This window comes from Embiotoca jacksoni, unplaced genomic scaffold, assembly GCF_022577435.1.
Source record: "Embiotoca jacksoni isolate LCO1_2020_lvr unplaced genomic scaffold, fEmbJac1.0.p SCAF_6, whole genome shotgun sequence".
NCBI classification, from domain to species: Eukaryota; Metazoa; Chordata; class Actinopteri; family Embiotocidae; genus Embiotoca; species Embiotoca jacksoni.
Window position 1 is genome coordinate 7,354,305 of NW_027185414.1, and position 15,879 is coordinate 7,370,183.

A 15,879-nucleotide genomic window follows, 5' to 3' on the forward strand; every position below is an offset into this window, starting at 1 on the left:
CTGTTGCAGCCCTACAGACCTTTATGAAAGTAAAATATATCAAAAGAAATACAGAGTATAGAGTTCAAATAGAGACACCACAGTATGTCTCACAATCTAAAACAAAACTCATTTTATGTACGATGACATGATCAAAGTACTTAGTAAATAGGACCAGGAGGTGCTGAGTACAAAAGGTAGCACTGAGTCAAAGCTTTTACATCAACTGCTTTAAGATCCAAAAACATGCACCTCAGGTCAGGTTACCTGGCGCCGCGCTAATGGCAGCCTGCTGCAGCATCTCCCCCCTGAGAGCCCCCCTGCTGTAGTGAAGAAATTTCCCCTCGGGGATTAATAAAGTGTATAAAATCAAAAATCAAAATCAAAAGATCTGACATCACTTAATACATGCACTGAGACACATCTGCAAAAAGCAGAGTAGCAAACAGGTAGAAAATGCACGTGCTTTATTAATCTGCATTCACGCTCCCTTTCACACACAACAAACAACTGGCAGCAGGAATATGTTTTTAGCAGTGAAAATAAATCTAATAAAGCTATTTTTCATCTCCGTGGGGGCCACACTTCAACCCCCCTAAAATTTAACGTGATTGCTGGGCTCTCTACTTTGTGTAACAGTTAACATCCCGCCTGATTCCTAAGAGCTAATTTAAGTCTGCTTGCTAGCTTCTGACAGCCCAGGCATTTATCACATGGTGCCACATTGTAATAGAATTCTATTCAGAAAAGATTATACCCGGGCTTTCTGATGATAATTTTTACCATCTTTGAGAGCGCAGCCTTTTTTTTTCACCCCCTTCTTTCCTCTTTCTCATCTGTACACTTCTGAGAATCCTTCACAGGCTGGTTTTCTTCATCAAAGTCCCTCAGAGGGGTTTCACTGATTTGTTTCCCGTCTAAATATAAAAGTTACCTGGATGTCACCTCTGCACGCCAACTGGACAGATGGCCTCTCATCTTGGCCGTATAGCCATGTGTTTTAGAGCCGTGTGCTCTATTTTCTAGAGCCTTTTTTACGGTGAGCCTGTGTCACATTAAAACCATCGTGAAGCAGGAAAATGTGGCATTGGGGCTGCTTAGCTCAGTACTGATTCACTATCGCACTTCTTTCCCTCAATAAACAGGGTTCAGTATCTACCCTCCATCCCACTGTGACAGTAGTGGGAGTTAGTTTGTGCTGCCATCCAATGTCTCACACAACACAACCACAATAAAGATCATACAAGACATCTGTTCACTGTTGCATGCATCCTGCTCCATGATAGCACAACTCTGGAATAAGAATGATTGTCCAGACTGCATATTACGGTTTATGTGACTGCATGACGTCTGCATTGCAGTTAACTAAGGTACATTTCACGCTACTTCACAGACTGTTGGTGTATGGAAATGGTGCAGTTTTGTAGTCTTGCTGACATCATCTTTGTAGTGTCAATATGGGCATATTTGGCTACCAAACACAAAAACTTGAAACTGCAAACTACATAGATCCTTTTCAGCTGGCAAGCAGCCCACAGACGTAAACTAGGGGCATTTCTAACATTTACTAATGAGTCAAAATGTCTCGTTTATATATTTCACAGCAAGTAATCTGCAAAATCAACCATGCATGCATTGAGTCAGCATGCCAAATTAGGGATTAAAACAGTGTGATGTCGTTAGGCAATCAAAAACTACGTATTTGTGGGTAAACACATTCATGAGAGTGGAAATACGAATGTGTTTAAAACCCAACATCAAACATCTTTGAAGATATCAAGATATCTGATGAAACAATAACGACTTTTTGTATCAAAGGTGGCCCAGTCTGTGATCCAGAAGTAAAGAAAATCTAAATCAGCTATCAAAGCAAACACACAAGCCTGCAAAATGCTGTAACTTTAAATTGAATTGCAAGATCTTTAGCTACAAACTATTCTGTTAAACTGGATTATTAATGTTGACAAATATTGCTAAATATTTGTTGGATCACTAATCTTTGTAAACATCTGCGTAAAACAGGTCCTTACTTGATTTCTAAATAGTTCAGAAATGTGTATTTTAAGTGATATACTTCATAGTTATGTGGTATTTTGATGAGGGTATATTATATATTTTTTTTATTAAAAATGAATAAAGTACGGATTAAAATCAAATCAAAATAAGTATGTTTGAATGACATACTTGTCGTCTTGTACAATTTGCAGATGCTTCACGTTTCTAAGCTCCCATAAGATTCCCATGAATTATGTTGCATTTTTCCTCTTTATTTTCCTTTAATTCCTCTTAATTTCCACGACACACTGAAAACCCAAACAATCACTTTATGTAATCTTGTTGCTTATTTGGTGTTACAAATATACACTACTTATGAGGATTAAAGCTTTGCAGTGTCCTTGTACTTTGAACATCCACTCTGAGACGGAGTTTGTCAGTTCAATGTTCATAAAAGTGACCTGTGAGGAGAGTACAGATCAATGCAAACAATACAGTACACTATTATTGAAAGAATGTACCATTTAAAATGCAAAGTGAGGTGTTATCTATAATTACAATTATGTTTTCTTCTCATATACATTTTTCTGTTTGATTTGTTCTGTCCCAATTTGATCATCAAGTATTTTGTATTTAACTCCTTCCTGTCATATTACTACCATCCACACACTGTGCTCATTGAAGGTCAAATAATCGTATTCCCATGTGCAAACTACAAACGCCCTTCCATCCCATCCGAGCTTGACTGTTTAAAGAGATGCGACTAATAAGACAGTGCAGACTTACTCTGTCTAAAAAACACGTGTGTGAGATAACTTGGTCTGTGATTGTAGATTTGCTGTTGGCTGAGGCGGCTCAGTTCACAGTTTGTTTTCTGCAGTCTCAGTCCCATCACTCAGGAACAGCTGTCCCTGTCATGGCAGCCCAATGGCCATCTGAAAACAGCCACCTGTCTTCTCAAAACTCCAGGGATTGACCAATGGATGATCTACTTCTTGAGTGCGTGGATTATGGCATTAGTCTAGCATGGAAAAGCAGAGTGAAATCTCCAAGAAGCTGATCCCATTGTCACACAACTGATGCAAAGGCCAGTGGAAGGAAAAGAAAAAAAAGTTTATGTCTTTGAAGGAAATAACCCTGATAAGCAGAAGGGATGAGTGGTTATAGCACGGTGTCATACAAATGACCAAATATATATATATATATATATATATATATATATATATATATATATATATATATATATATATATGGCTCCCACAGCCAGATGAGCACGCTGTGACAGTGTACCCTGAGTGTGTATTATCACTGAGCCTTGTGGAAAGATAAATGAGAGAATCTGCACAAAATTAATTGCAGTCTGCAGTAATAACCTTTCTGCAGGCAAGCACTGTGGGAAGCTGTGGGAACACAGGGGAGCCTTTTCAGCTGGCTGGGGGATTCTTAAGGCGCCTTAGGGGGTGATCCCAGAAATGGCAGCCAATGGCTTCGGTAGCACATGCTGACTGGTACTGAGACATGCCAGCTGTTCAGTCTACTTGGCAGCAAGGCATCTCTAAAGCAGAGCAGCCGACATGTGGAGAGTGTTGAGCCGTGGGCTGCTTTGCTCCCCTTTCATTAAATAGCTACTCAGATCAGGAGCATTAGTCTCAAACACGCTTTACTTTTTAGCTGTTGAGAAATTGGTTAAAAAAAAAAAAAGTCTTTGTTACTCACCCCTTGAATTGTGAGGTGTTAATTTGTCCAGTGCTTTCAGTGAGTTCTTTTGAAGATGAGGCACCACACACCCATTACGTCAGCTAATCTGGTACTCTGCCTGTCTGCCTGCTTCTTTTCCTCTGCCCTCTTTTATTCCCACTCTCCTGCTTTCATTAGGGTGCGATCTCCTGAGCCTCTGCCTCCATTCCCTGGAGGTCATCCTCTCCTGTCTCCTCCTCACTACAGACGGTGGGCAATGTGGCAGCCGAGCAGCTCAGCTCATTATCGCCCACGCTGGGCCCACAGAGGGCCCGGCAGTGTGGAGCACGTCTCGGCCTTCACAGCCTGCCATCAGGGCTTTCCTCTCCCTGAACTGAACGGCAAAAACCCATCCGTATAAAGCATTGGTTTGGAGGAGATGGTTTTTAGCCATTGTGTTTTCTCTGTTTGATGCTGTCCAAAGAAAATTGTGTATCTCTGAATTTAGTGATTTAATTTATTTCTAATAAACTTCTTTAGCTAGATGAACAATTTGCAACCCATTCGGTTGGCTGAGAATAAAAAAAAAAAGGGCTGTTTTTCAAAACAGAGAGGATATTCAATTTCACCAGCCAATAAAAATGCAGAATGATGCTTCGGCATTTGGACTCAACCGCACAGTCATAGGTTTTAATATTCACAGGTAAGACCGCAGATTTTTTTAACAACTATGGGGCTCAACACCACAGAGAGTGGTGGTGGCACACAAAATTAAAGAGGAGAGATGTTAAGTGATGGGAAGATACTGTACAGCATGGGGTGAAAAGCAATACAGGGAGAGGTCACAATTCATACTCGTCCTCTGAGTCATGCAGTATTCATGAAAAGACACCACAGACATAATTTTTTGATTCTGTGTGATGTAACACTTTCCAAGGATCTCATTATCTCCATCAATATTTCTTGACATTAGTGTAGATCGGGGGTGTTGGGGGCACAATTATTTAAATTTGTCCATATTATCAAACTTTTAAACTCTTTTAGTTCTGTGCCTGATCATAGATTAACAAAGCTCTATTCTGGATTGACCTGCTGCAATACATGGCAAAACAAAACCATGAGAACAGGTCAACATCCAACCTCCCCACCACTGTCCTCTCTTTAAAATAAATCAAGACAACACACCCATTAGTGACACATCATGTTGACTCACCTTCTCCTGGTACTGCCGTCGAGATGAGTCCAGAGACTGGATCAGGGCTGTGGCGTGGCCCACGAACATGGCGTAGCAGGTAGCGCCCACAATCATGCTGAGGATGGTCAGCCACACATCTGTCATGCCCACCGGGGGGTACATGCCATACCCAATACACAGCATGTGGCTCATAGCTTTGAAAAGTGCGTAGGAGTACTGCTGTCCCCACGTGTCATTCTGCATGAAACACAGGAGACGGGGTGAGTTAGGGTGAGCGCACTGGAACGGTTTCTGGCTCGCTCACTCTCGCTCTCTTAAATAAGGGTGTTGATGGCCCATTAAAGGTCAATGAGCACCCTGACAGCTCACACACATACACACACGCATTCGGTTATCTAAGACAAAAACTAATGGCAGATGTCCATTTTAAACTGTCTTAGTTCAACACAGAGCAGCTGGCAGGGTAAAACACAATTTTCAATATGCAAACATTTGGAGCAAGCAGACATTTGGGCAGAAGCCTGAAACAGAGCCCTGAGAATGGGCGGAAAGAGCGTGAGACACTGGAGGCTTGCATGACAGAAAGTAGGTCAGCTATTTAGAAAAATGTGATTTCTCTGTGAGTTTTCTCATTTGTAGATAAATTGCCCCTTTTCCTTTAGATCCTAGTGGTGGTTCATGGCAAATCAATATCAACTCTCTCCTGGGGGTGACATGTCCAAATTGCTTTCAAACTCATTTCCACAGTGGGAAAAGCCGAGGCAGATAGCAATTTTATTAGTGGCCCACTGAAAAGGTAAGGAGCGATGACCCAGCAAGATAATGGGACAGCTACTGTAAAAGAAGACAAAAAAATGTCTTCTAATGATTCTAATCAGAGTCAAACCAACTGTGGCGGAGTCTATCGATACTAACCACTTCTTTTTCTACCAGGTAATGTGAGCAAAATGTGAGTTTTCCATCAGAGGTGCCTGCCCCTGAGGCTCGAATTAATTCGGAAAGATATATTTGTTATTCTGTCACACTGAGAACCTTTCTTCTACGTAATGCAATTAATTAGACAGTGTTTACTGTGTGTAACAAAACAAACTCCATTTTGATGTTAATGAGAGGCTACATCCATCACATGGGAATTTAAAGTAACTATATTATGAATGTTCTCCCTCACATCTCACGGCCTCTTTGCACCCCTCCATGCAAAAAGGGCTGTTTTTTGGGTGCTGCAGTCAGAGGAAAAAGCCAGTGGAACTTATGGAAACACGACTGAGCTGAAACAACATGAGAAGTAAAAGATGCATAAATATAATCTAGTCATAACTGCATGAAATTATCTTGTGACAAGGCACTTGGCCTGTGAGACCATATTCCAGTGCAGCTGAGGTGAAGATATTAAAACATTTAAAGAAATGGAAGACTAGAATTTTAGGTTGTGTTTAGGTAAAATAAGATTTGGGACATAAAAGCAGAGGCAACATATACTAACATATACCAGGGAAATTGGATTGTTCTGTAGAAAATAAGGGATGGCAAATGTCTCATGCTCTCTGCAGGACTATTTAAATATGCCTCGCTTTGTTGTGGCTTTATGTATCATGCAGTATTATTACTGAATCTGCAATGTGCATAAGGTTCAAATATGTTTCTCAAAACAAAACACAGACATTTGTAAAGCAATCATATCCTTGTCTTCAGTGCAACAAAGTAAGACATTAAATCCAATCTTAATCCATGCATACTTTACTGCACCTTCATCATGAGCCACAGTTTACATTATGTTGCCTGACAGCTCAGCCTTATGTAATTTAAGATAATCCCTTTGAAAATTGGCCCAATGCATATCAAACCAGGGGTAAAATGCATGTTTCATGGTGGCAAAGGGAATAGAAACATGAAACAGGAAGACGACAAGGTATCTGACACAGAAGTCTGAATATACATCTTTAGCTTTTGTCTGAATAATCAACATAAATAAAAGATAAAGAGGTCGGTTGTTGGTTTGATCCCAAGTCCAGCCATCGACCATGAACAGAACCCCCTCACTAGAGTGCTTATCTCTGCACAGAAACAGGTATGTCAAATGAGCTAAAATTAGCTAAAGTATGAAACATCTCAAGGGACAGTGGTTAGCAACATCTGTCGTTTCTTGTGCTTAAATAAAGAGGGGCAGATTCAATGAAACAAGTGAGCACGTCAGGGCGGCAGTGAGGCATGACGAAGCGAATACATCATACCTTGAGCGATGTGTGACATCTGTTCTGGCATGAAGAGCTGGGTGTCCAGCTGACTAGAAGCTGGTTTAGGTGTGTCTCAAAAGTGGGCTGCCTTCAATGTGTTGTTCTGATGTCAATGTCTAATTATATGTTTATTCTGGGTTCCTAATCTGCCCTCTTTCTGCTACTCAAACTTTAGTAATCCCTCCCGCCACTGATTCGGATTATTAAATGACTACAAAAAAACTGAATGTTAATCTGTATAAAAGCATTAAATTCTGATGAAAATAATGTGTATTTTTGTGACAAAGAGAATTATGAATTAAGAACGGCTGTGATTATTATAATTGACACTACAGCAAACAGCTGAATGTAATAAGCTAATAGAGGAACGACCGCTTGTCACCAGTGAATTTATTCAATCTGGCAAAGCTTTTATTCCATGACACAAAAGCTATTGCCCTATTGACACTTACATTGGCATATGTACGTATAAGCCATCAGTTAGGAAACCACTTTCCTCAGCTGTACTGTTTAAAGGTTTAAATATATGTTGATTTATTGGTATGTTATACTGAAGAGATGAGCATTCACTCGTGTGCGATCGATTCCCACCATAAAACCTGACAAAAACTCAGATTCCTTTGGAGCCACATTCTTTTATAACATGCGCGAGTTAACGCGGGGCCATCAGCTGCGGGTGAATTGCACATCAGGTGTGACGCAGTCCGCTTCCATAAGCTAATAAAAGAGAACTCCGTAATAAGTCAGGCTCCACTCCAGCAGCTGTTGTAATAATACAAAAAAATTAAAGCACAGCATGAGCACTCACTGGAAATTGTCAATATTCAACCGATATTGGATAGGAGGCTGTCTGTCCCCCTCAGAAAATCAATGTTCCTCGCACAGCCTCCTTTCACAATAAGACAGATGTCAGGAGCTACAAATAAATAAAAATAATCAGCAAATTGAATAAATGTGGACAAATGCAGCGGATAAATATATTTGATTTAGGGTTTAAAATGACAGATATGCAAGGCAATCTTTCCCAGGAAGCTAAAGGGTTTTAGTACAGTAATTACTGAAGCTGACGGAAGAGATAAGACCAAGCATAATCTGATTCAAACAGGCAGGAGGACTCTGCGCAGGAGAAGCACTTACCACCATCTTATTTTTGGACACCCAGCAGTCGGCGGGGAAGTCCTGCAGCATGGGCACCAGGAACTGCAGGCAACCATCCCAGTGACACAGCAGCAGCATCATGCCGATCAGGTTGACTATACGCACCATGGCACTGGCTAGGTCATAGGTCATGTGGAAGATCTGAGAGGAGGGAAAGGAAGCAAGCAGGAAAACGGGTTAGGGTGTGATGACTCAACACACTCATGGTGAAATCCTTGAAATCTCTAAATTGCAAAGCGTGCACGCACAAACGTCCTAGAGGGAGATTTTCCTCCTCCACAAGCACTCCAATGACTTCTGGGCCTATTCTTTGCTCGCATCATGCTCAGGGTTTTGTGGTATTGGAATTAGACGACAGCGCACTTAGCCTGTAGAAACCATAGCATTTTATATTGCACACAGATGAGCGGGTTGATGCAGATGTTGCTGTTGTGGCAGTACTCCGCTGGGGATGGTCATCAGACTGAGACCAGAGCTTTACCTCCTATTCTGCTGCATCACTCTTATCATCAGCCACTCAGCCAAACACAATAATGCTAAAAGGGTAGAGGTGGCTGTGCTCCTGGGGTGAGAGCATTCTCTGGCTGGGTTTGTTAATCCTAATGATAAATATACTCATAAAGCGCTCCAGGACTTCTGGGCTGGTGTAGATTTTAATGGCCTCAACCATTCAAAGCCTCTTAATCCCATTGAAGACCACGGTGTGCACTGCTAACTGCTCCGCTCCTTATTAAAATCCACTCAGTGCCTTAAAAGGGCTTGTGACTGAGAGGGGATATTCCATCTTCACTTTGTTGTTCAGCATTAGGTGATGAGGAGGAGGAAAGATGAAGACATCCTTGTCACATAAAGTTCAATCTTAAATATTGTTCCTAAAGCACTGGGCTTGTTTATTTTTTTCTGTTTTTCTGTATTTGAATTCATACAAATGCGAGTGTGCCTGCAGGCATTTTTTTTTTCTGCGCTTGTGTTGAGAAAGAGGCTGGCAGGGACTGGTGTTGTGTTTGTCAGTGTGGGTGCTGATGCACCATCAAATCACATCAATTTAGTTCTGTCAACAAGCTAGCATTAAGCCAGACGTATGCCCAGGAAAATGTGCCCATCGGAGTGGATGGAGACATCCTCGCTCACACGCCCTCGTATCAGTCTTCACACACAGAGATACACACTGAAAACTCAATGCGTCCCTATCCAACTCTGTCCCTTCTCTCTTTGGGCTCTTGTTCAAAATGTTTAGCCTTGGGCGCTTATACATCACCTAAGCTGAATCATTCGCCCAGCTGCACCTTTTCTCGCTCAACCCTCCAAATATCCTCGTTTTCGCCTCTTTCTGTTCACAGCTGCATGTCAAATGTGAGCTGTTGTTTTGCTTTTTTTAAGGAGCTTTTCTTTAACTACAGTGATAAATAAGTTACGTTAGCTAATATGCAGTGTTGTGTGATGTTAAATCTCCTGCTGGAGCTGTAATGGCGTTCCATAACATTAAAATGTTAAATTTACTAGGTGGCGGATGAAAAAATTAAGAGGTAACCTTTTCCATCTCCTGCATTGAGTCTGATACATTTATCATTTGTGAAATCATATTTCCAGACAGGAAAGGGAAGCGTCATAAAATTCTGGCTGCTTTTGAATCTATAAAAAGTTGCTAAGAAATGTGTAAAATCAAAAACAGCCACTCCTGGGACATTAAGGACTGACAGAGATATAAATTATACCAGCTTCCAATGTTTTGTTTACATCTTAAATTGTTAAGTCCAACATACTATTCCAATATTACATTTACCCTCAGGCTAGCAGCAAAAGAAAGCATACTTATGTCAATGGAAGCATCTTTTTAAAAAATGCTACACTGAAGTAGCAGGTATGTTTGTGTAAGGAAAGAGACAGATATGAGATGTCAAATGCCCTAATGGATTTGCCCTCTTCCAAATTTTCATTTTCAACTTGTTCTAATAAAGGGAAAACATTAAAGGGCCATTCAACTGATTTTAGACCTTTAGATTGGAAGATTCAAATCTGCAGACTTGATTCACAAACACCCAAACTGTACTTTTGTAACCACATTAGTTTGAGCAGTTCAGTGTGCATATGTTAGAGTAATCTTGAGGTTCATCCTAAAAAAAGAAAACTAGCATTTGGGCTCATTTTGTGTGGTGAGAACTACAAAGCTTTTCCAGATCTGTCATTTTGGGACAGAGAAATAGTCAGAGAAAGTAGCTCTGATGATGTCATAATGAAGTCATCAAGGTTATCTCAGTTTGGATTTGGAGATATTTTTGACTTTTTAAGCCTGTCATGTAAGTCCCAGAGGTTTACTATGGTGAGAGGCTCTTTGGTGTTGCATTGTGGGAAATGTAGGATCCAGCACTTTTGTTGCACATGGGAACACAAAGTCAGATTATCGAAGGCTTGACTTTGACCATTCCCCTAAACATATAGAAGTACAATAGTCAATTGTTCAACACCTATACTGTTATTGCCTTAAGTTTGATCAACTACTGTAAGTGTCTAAAATTGTTCATTTTGGGCCACATCTCTTTGTATTGTGTGGGTTGTCCTTGAACCTGTCAATATACTGCATATTATCAAACTCTGTACAGTGTCAGCATGTTTCTGAAGCAGGATAAATTCCTTTCAATAGCTTGTGGCACAGCCTGAATGACTCATTACTGTTTAACAATAACTCCCGCTACGTTCCTACTGTAGATGTGCCCTCAAAAGACCTCTGGCACTTAACCACCGCATGGAGAATAAAGCCTATGAGGACTGTGACGGGTAATGCCATGCAAATCTCCAGTTTGTAACCTAAACTGTACTGTCACTGCAGGAAGGTGATTCCCGTATCTCTCTTCACAGCTGTAATCAATTCAAACACGTCCATGCCAAGCAGGAACAGACTTTTCAAATACCAAAAATTATTCCTAAGATTGGTTCTGTTAGAAGGTTGTTAAAAAATATATATATATATATTCTGAGGCAATGGAACGAGGTCTGTGCATCTCCTCTGTCCACCTCTTTTCACTTCTAGTGGAAAGTAAAAAAAAAAAAAAAAGAAGAAGCAAGTCACAAGTGTATGTCTGCGTTCTGTGTATAGTTTAAAAAGAAAACAAAAACCTGCACTGTGCGCGTGCACACATACAGTATTTACACAGTCACAATAATATGCATACGCACACTGTTTGCATGCAGAGCTTTGCACAACATGGCGTGTTACATGGAGGATGATGGATGGCTGACCACTTTCTTTTAATTGATAGGAACACAGAGGGAGCCTGGCAGTATTAGCAGCAACATAAACAGGAGAGTTTTGATTGATGAGGGTGTGAAGACACAACACAACAGTTTCTTACAGGGGCTTGTTCATATGACAGGCCATGCTGATATATGCCTGCATTTTAATTTTTTTTTGCCTGTCCATTTTTTATGAAAAACTGGAATGGATCACGTGCCATATAGTAAATCAGCCTTAGTGTAACTGTTTTATAAATACAGCTAATAAAATGACAATTATATGGTTGTAAGCACTCTGAGATAGAGGCTGTAATTGTGTGAGGAAAGCCACTTTAACTAAATTCAGTGTTGCAAGGCGAACAATTAACACAAGAAAATTACTATTACTAAATTATTACCAGGAATACTACAGTTGTGAAATGCTGCACATCCCAAATTTGACAACAAACTGACATTTACTACTAGTATTGTCAGTATTGCGACACTTCTGCTACCAAATAAAACCAATAAAAAAAATAAAAAACGATATGCCAGACAGGGGTCAACAATTTAGTTATATGCTCTAATCATAAACTAATTTGTATCCTGGTGTCATCCAGCAGTCAGGGCCAAACAGGCAGAGAGTGGATGCAGGCAGCTGCCGAGTCATCTCAAACAGATGGACTGAGACGAGCGTGATCCAGGTGAGAGAATAGATGCATATGTCCTATGGTGCTGACGGTGGCTGCCCAGACACAGTCAATGTAGCACTATAGCGAGGCATCTGGTGTTTGCTGCTCGCACCGCTAATGATGATGAATGTTTACCATGATGGCGACTCGACACATAAGAGAAAAAACAAAATTCTGCACTCACATTGTTTTTTTCAGATGCCGTCTGTTTTGCAGACTGAACTTCAACATGTGTCTCGCCAGCCACAGACCTTCGCAGGAAACCAGTTTGCTTTCAAGTTTTACTGCTTTACACAGTGTGAGATGCTTGAAATTGAATTTATTTCAACTGATTTTGTATAATTCATGGAGGTTGAATTGTAAAAACTAGATTTCTGCAGCAGTTGTTTTATAATTATAAGCACAGTGAACATTTTCTAACGTTCAATGCAAAAATTATCAAGGACAGAGTGCTTCTCCAATCTAATCCTTAATTTTGATTTAATGCCCTAATAAATCACTTGATTTAAGAGCCTTGGCTTTGATGATTCAGCACCATACAGTGAAGCACAGAATACTGATTCATCATTTGTTTGTTCTTCAAAGATATTTTATTACATGTAAATATGAAAGCATGAGCTGAATTGCATTGATCAGTTTCTAAAGCAATTTTAGCAACATATTTGAACATGTTTTATTTTACAAATACATGAGTACTGATTTTTGACAAATATACTCGTTATTTTATTGTAATCTGTCTTTTCTCTGTAAATTGTGCTACGTTTGTACAAGTACTGGATGGAATTCTGCATCTCCCTGTGTTCGTCTGAGACACAATTTCACTGTGATGAGTAACGAAGTTTATCAACAAAATCAACCCATCCAAGCCTCGGTGTTATTTTTAATCATCCAGCATGACGGCAGATTCAGGGAGTGGGCTGTGGGCAGAGGTTCGATTTCTCACTGTAAATGCCTCGACCAAAATGTCATGCTCATGCACAATGTCATGGTGGACAAAGCACATGTGGAGAATGAGAAGTATGCCTGGGAATGGACCACAGGGAACACCCTTCCATCATCTGTCTAAACAGGCCTGCAGTGCTCGGATCACAAAAACCACTCTGACTCTGCTCCCTACCAAGATGCACCATTGGGTTTGCGCTGGATTACACATTTGTAATAGTTTTTTAAGCAAATCCACCGTGGGTATTCATATCACACAAGGCTCATTCAGAGTGTTGAGGACCTGTCACTGTTGCTGGCAAGCTTCATTGTGCATTCAATAATAGCCCATTAAATCTATTCTTCCTGCTTTTCTTATCTCTGAAAGACCAGTCCTAGGCTAAGGTAATGGGTCACTGAGTGGGGAGCTGATTAGTTGATTTTACCTTATTTAAATATTTTTGTATAAACTTACTGGCTGGAAATGAAAGACGCCTCTCTCCTTCTCTGGACCCACGGGGCAGCCACACAACTGACTTCTATCAAAGCGCCTGACGTCTCGTTTTGTTTCTCAATAACTGATTCAAAAAGACACCTGGGTAGACAGGCCCATAAATCTTAACAACCCAAGACACCAATATTAATAGAGATAGACGTTTTGTTACTTTGCAATAAATAAAAACAGGTGGTCCCGTCACCTCTTACACGTCATTTTTACTACTTCTAAACTATCCTCTCCTCTGTCTTCAAGTGAAGGCCACTGCTCCTACCTACCTAAAACTATATGTGTCTTTTCTTACTTACCCCAACCATACATCGTCACTATTTATCTTGCATTTGATAAAATTAGGCAAACTTAACCTCCCACACTTTCACTTTAACTGCACTGTTTGATGCCATACACTCTTCTGTTGTCTTGTGTTGGTGTCTCTATGTCCATACATGTCCACCACCTTTGTTGAACTCTATCGTGTTTCTTTTGCTTTGTTACATTGCATCAATCAAAAAGGAGCCTCAGCTCTCGTCTCACGAACACGTCTCCATCCACGCTAAAAGCAACGTTTACTGGGTCGGCCAGTCAAGACGGTGATGTTGTAGGCATCAGGCACGACGAGAGGAAGCCCTCAGAGCTTAGTCATTAGTGCACTGCCTTGAATCTGATTTAACAGGATGACTAATCTCATTCAAGTCATTGGTTTGTCAACAGGAGACAAGTCCAACGAGGAGAATATCCGGTCACAGTTTTAGTTTTATCCCGATGAAAAGTGACAAGAGGAAACTGACAAGAGGGAGACAGGGTAGTCGCATAACGACAGTCTGCTCTATGTGTGCGAGAGTGATGGATATCTGCACATCGTGTTGAACGTCATTATGCATGACAGTGATATCACTGGCATGTAGCCACCCACCACCCAAACCTCCTTGTTTGCAAACAACATACTGTCAACATGGCGATTGTAAAAGCCGTCATATATTTGGAGTGTCTGGAGGGAAATGGAGGCAATCAGAGCTAATTTATGACAGCTGAGATAAAAAAAAAAAAAGGACATATAAGAAGGAGGTTTCAGGAGCTGGCGGGGGATTAGGGCATTGCTTATGCAAAAGGCTACTGATGGTGTTTGTGGTGTTTGGATTAGAGTCTTTGAGGGGCTGAGGATGATGATTGATTGATGATGACTGCAGTTTCAAACCTCATTTTACTTGCTGGAACATCCTGGGTGCATTTTAAGCTTTCCTTTCAGTTTTGAAGAGCAGATGCTCAGTATCACCAACATTCGTTGAACTGCTGAATGCACAATGACAATTCATAAATGTATGAGCTCTGCGTTGACCCACAATCCCCTCTGCTGTCTTTTCCGGGAAGACCCGGTGGAGTAGTTTAGGGGTCAAGAATCACACTCAAGGACACTTCAACAGTTTGTGCTTATGTGCCAACATGTCTGAGCTTCAGGGTACTAGCGCAGTATATTCTCCAAAGGTTATGCAATTATAGTCTGTGTCCCCGAAGCCAGCAAAAACATGCAAACACAGAGGAAGAAAAAAAAACAACTAACATGCACACATGTATTACACTGAATGTACTGTATATGCATATTGACTGCAGCGCACGGCACAATTATCTGTTTTGCATGTCTGAACTGCTTCGTTGTCTGTCAGTTTCATTAAACCAAAGCTGAGGTGACCCCTCAAAATAACATTTTATTTTTCCCTCTTTGGATCCATCAGTTCGATTTAGCAACTTTATATCTCTCAGACAAATTGTTATTTAACTTACAACATACTGACTCTATGACAGGGGACATTACTAATCACGGGAGTTAGCTAACCGTCCCCAAAGGATTATGAAACAGATTTATGACGTGTTGGACCAGCCTATTGCTGAGAGTGTGCAGGTCGCACTGGCGCAATTTGTTTTTGAGTGAGGATGTGAGGCAGAAAATGATTAGCCTGGTCACCTTTTGAATGGTTTCCTTATAGGATTACCGCAGAAGTAATTTGGCTAAGTATATAAATGTAATTTAATCTATTTTTGATGTCTTTAAAGCACACATTGTGTCCATCCCTGAAATCTGACAACCCTCCTTAGTCACTTTGCCTGTAATGCATTTAAGCTCTGTTTTGTTCTGGGTATAAATTGCATCTCTGTGTATTTGGTGCAATATTATATTCCTTTGTCTTGTCCCAAATTCCTAAAAAGCTTTATTCACTGCATAACAGTACATGGGAAAAGATTCAAATTTTAAAAATGTGTTCCCAGTATCACTCCACATGGTGTTAAACCATGCAGTGGAGTTCACTGAGCTGTGTTCAACACTTC

At 40.6% G+C, this 15,879-nt stretch overlaps 1 protein-coding gene across 1 annotated transcript in view; it reads right to left on the reverse strand.

Moving 5' to 3' along the window:
- Positions 1–15,879, reverse strand: part of hcn4 (hyperpolarization activated cyclic nucleotide-gated potassium channel 4) — a 76,397-nt gene that overhangs the window by 38,093 nt on the left and 22,425 nt on the right. Inside the window, exons 3-4 of the mRNA XM_069173991.1 lie at positions 8,218–8,379; positions 4,865–5,083 (exon numbers count right to left, since the gene is read on the reverse strand). Coding sequence (XP_069030092.1) covers positions 4,865–5,083; positions 8,218–8,379 — 381 coding nt within the window. The remainder of the gene's footprint in view (positions 1–4,864; positions 5,084–8,217; positions 8,380–15,879) is intronic.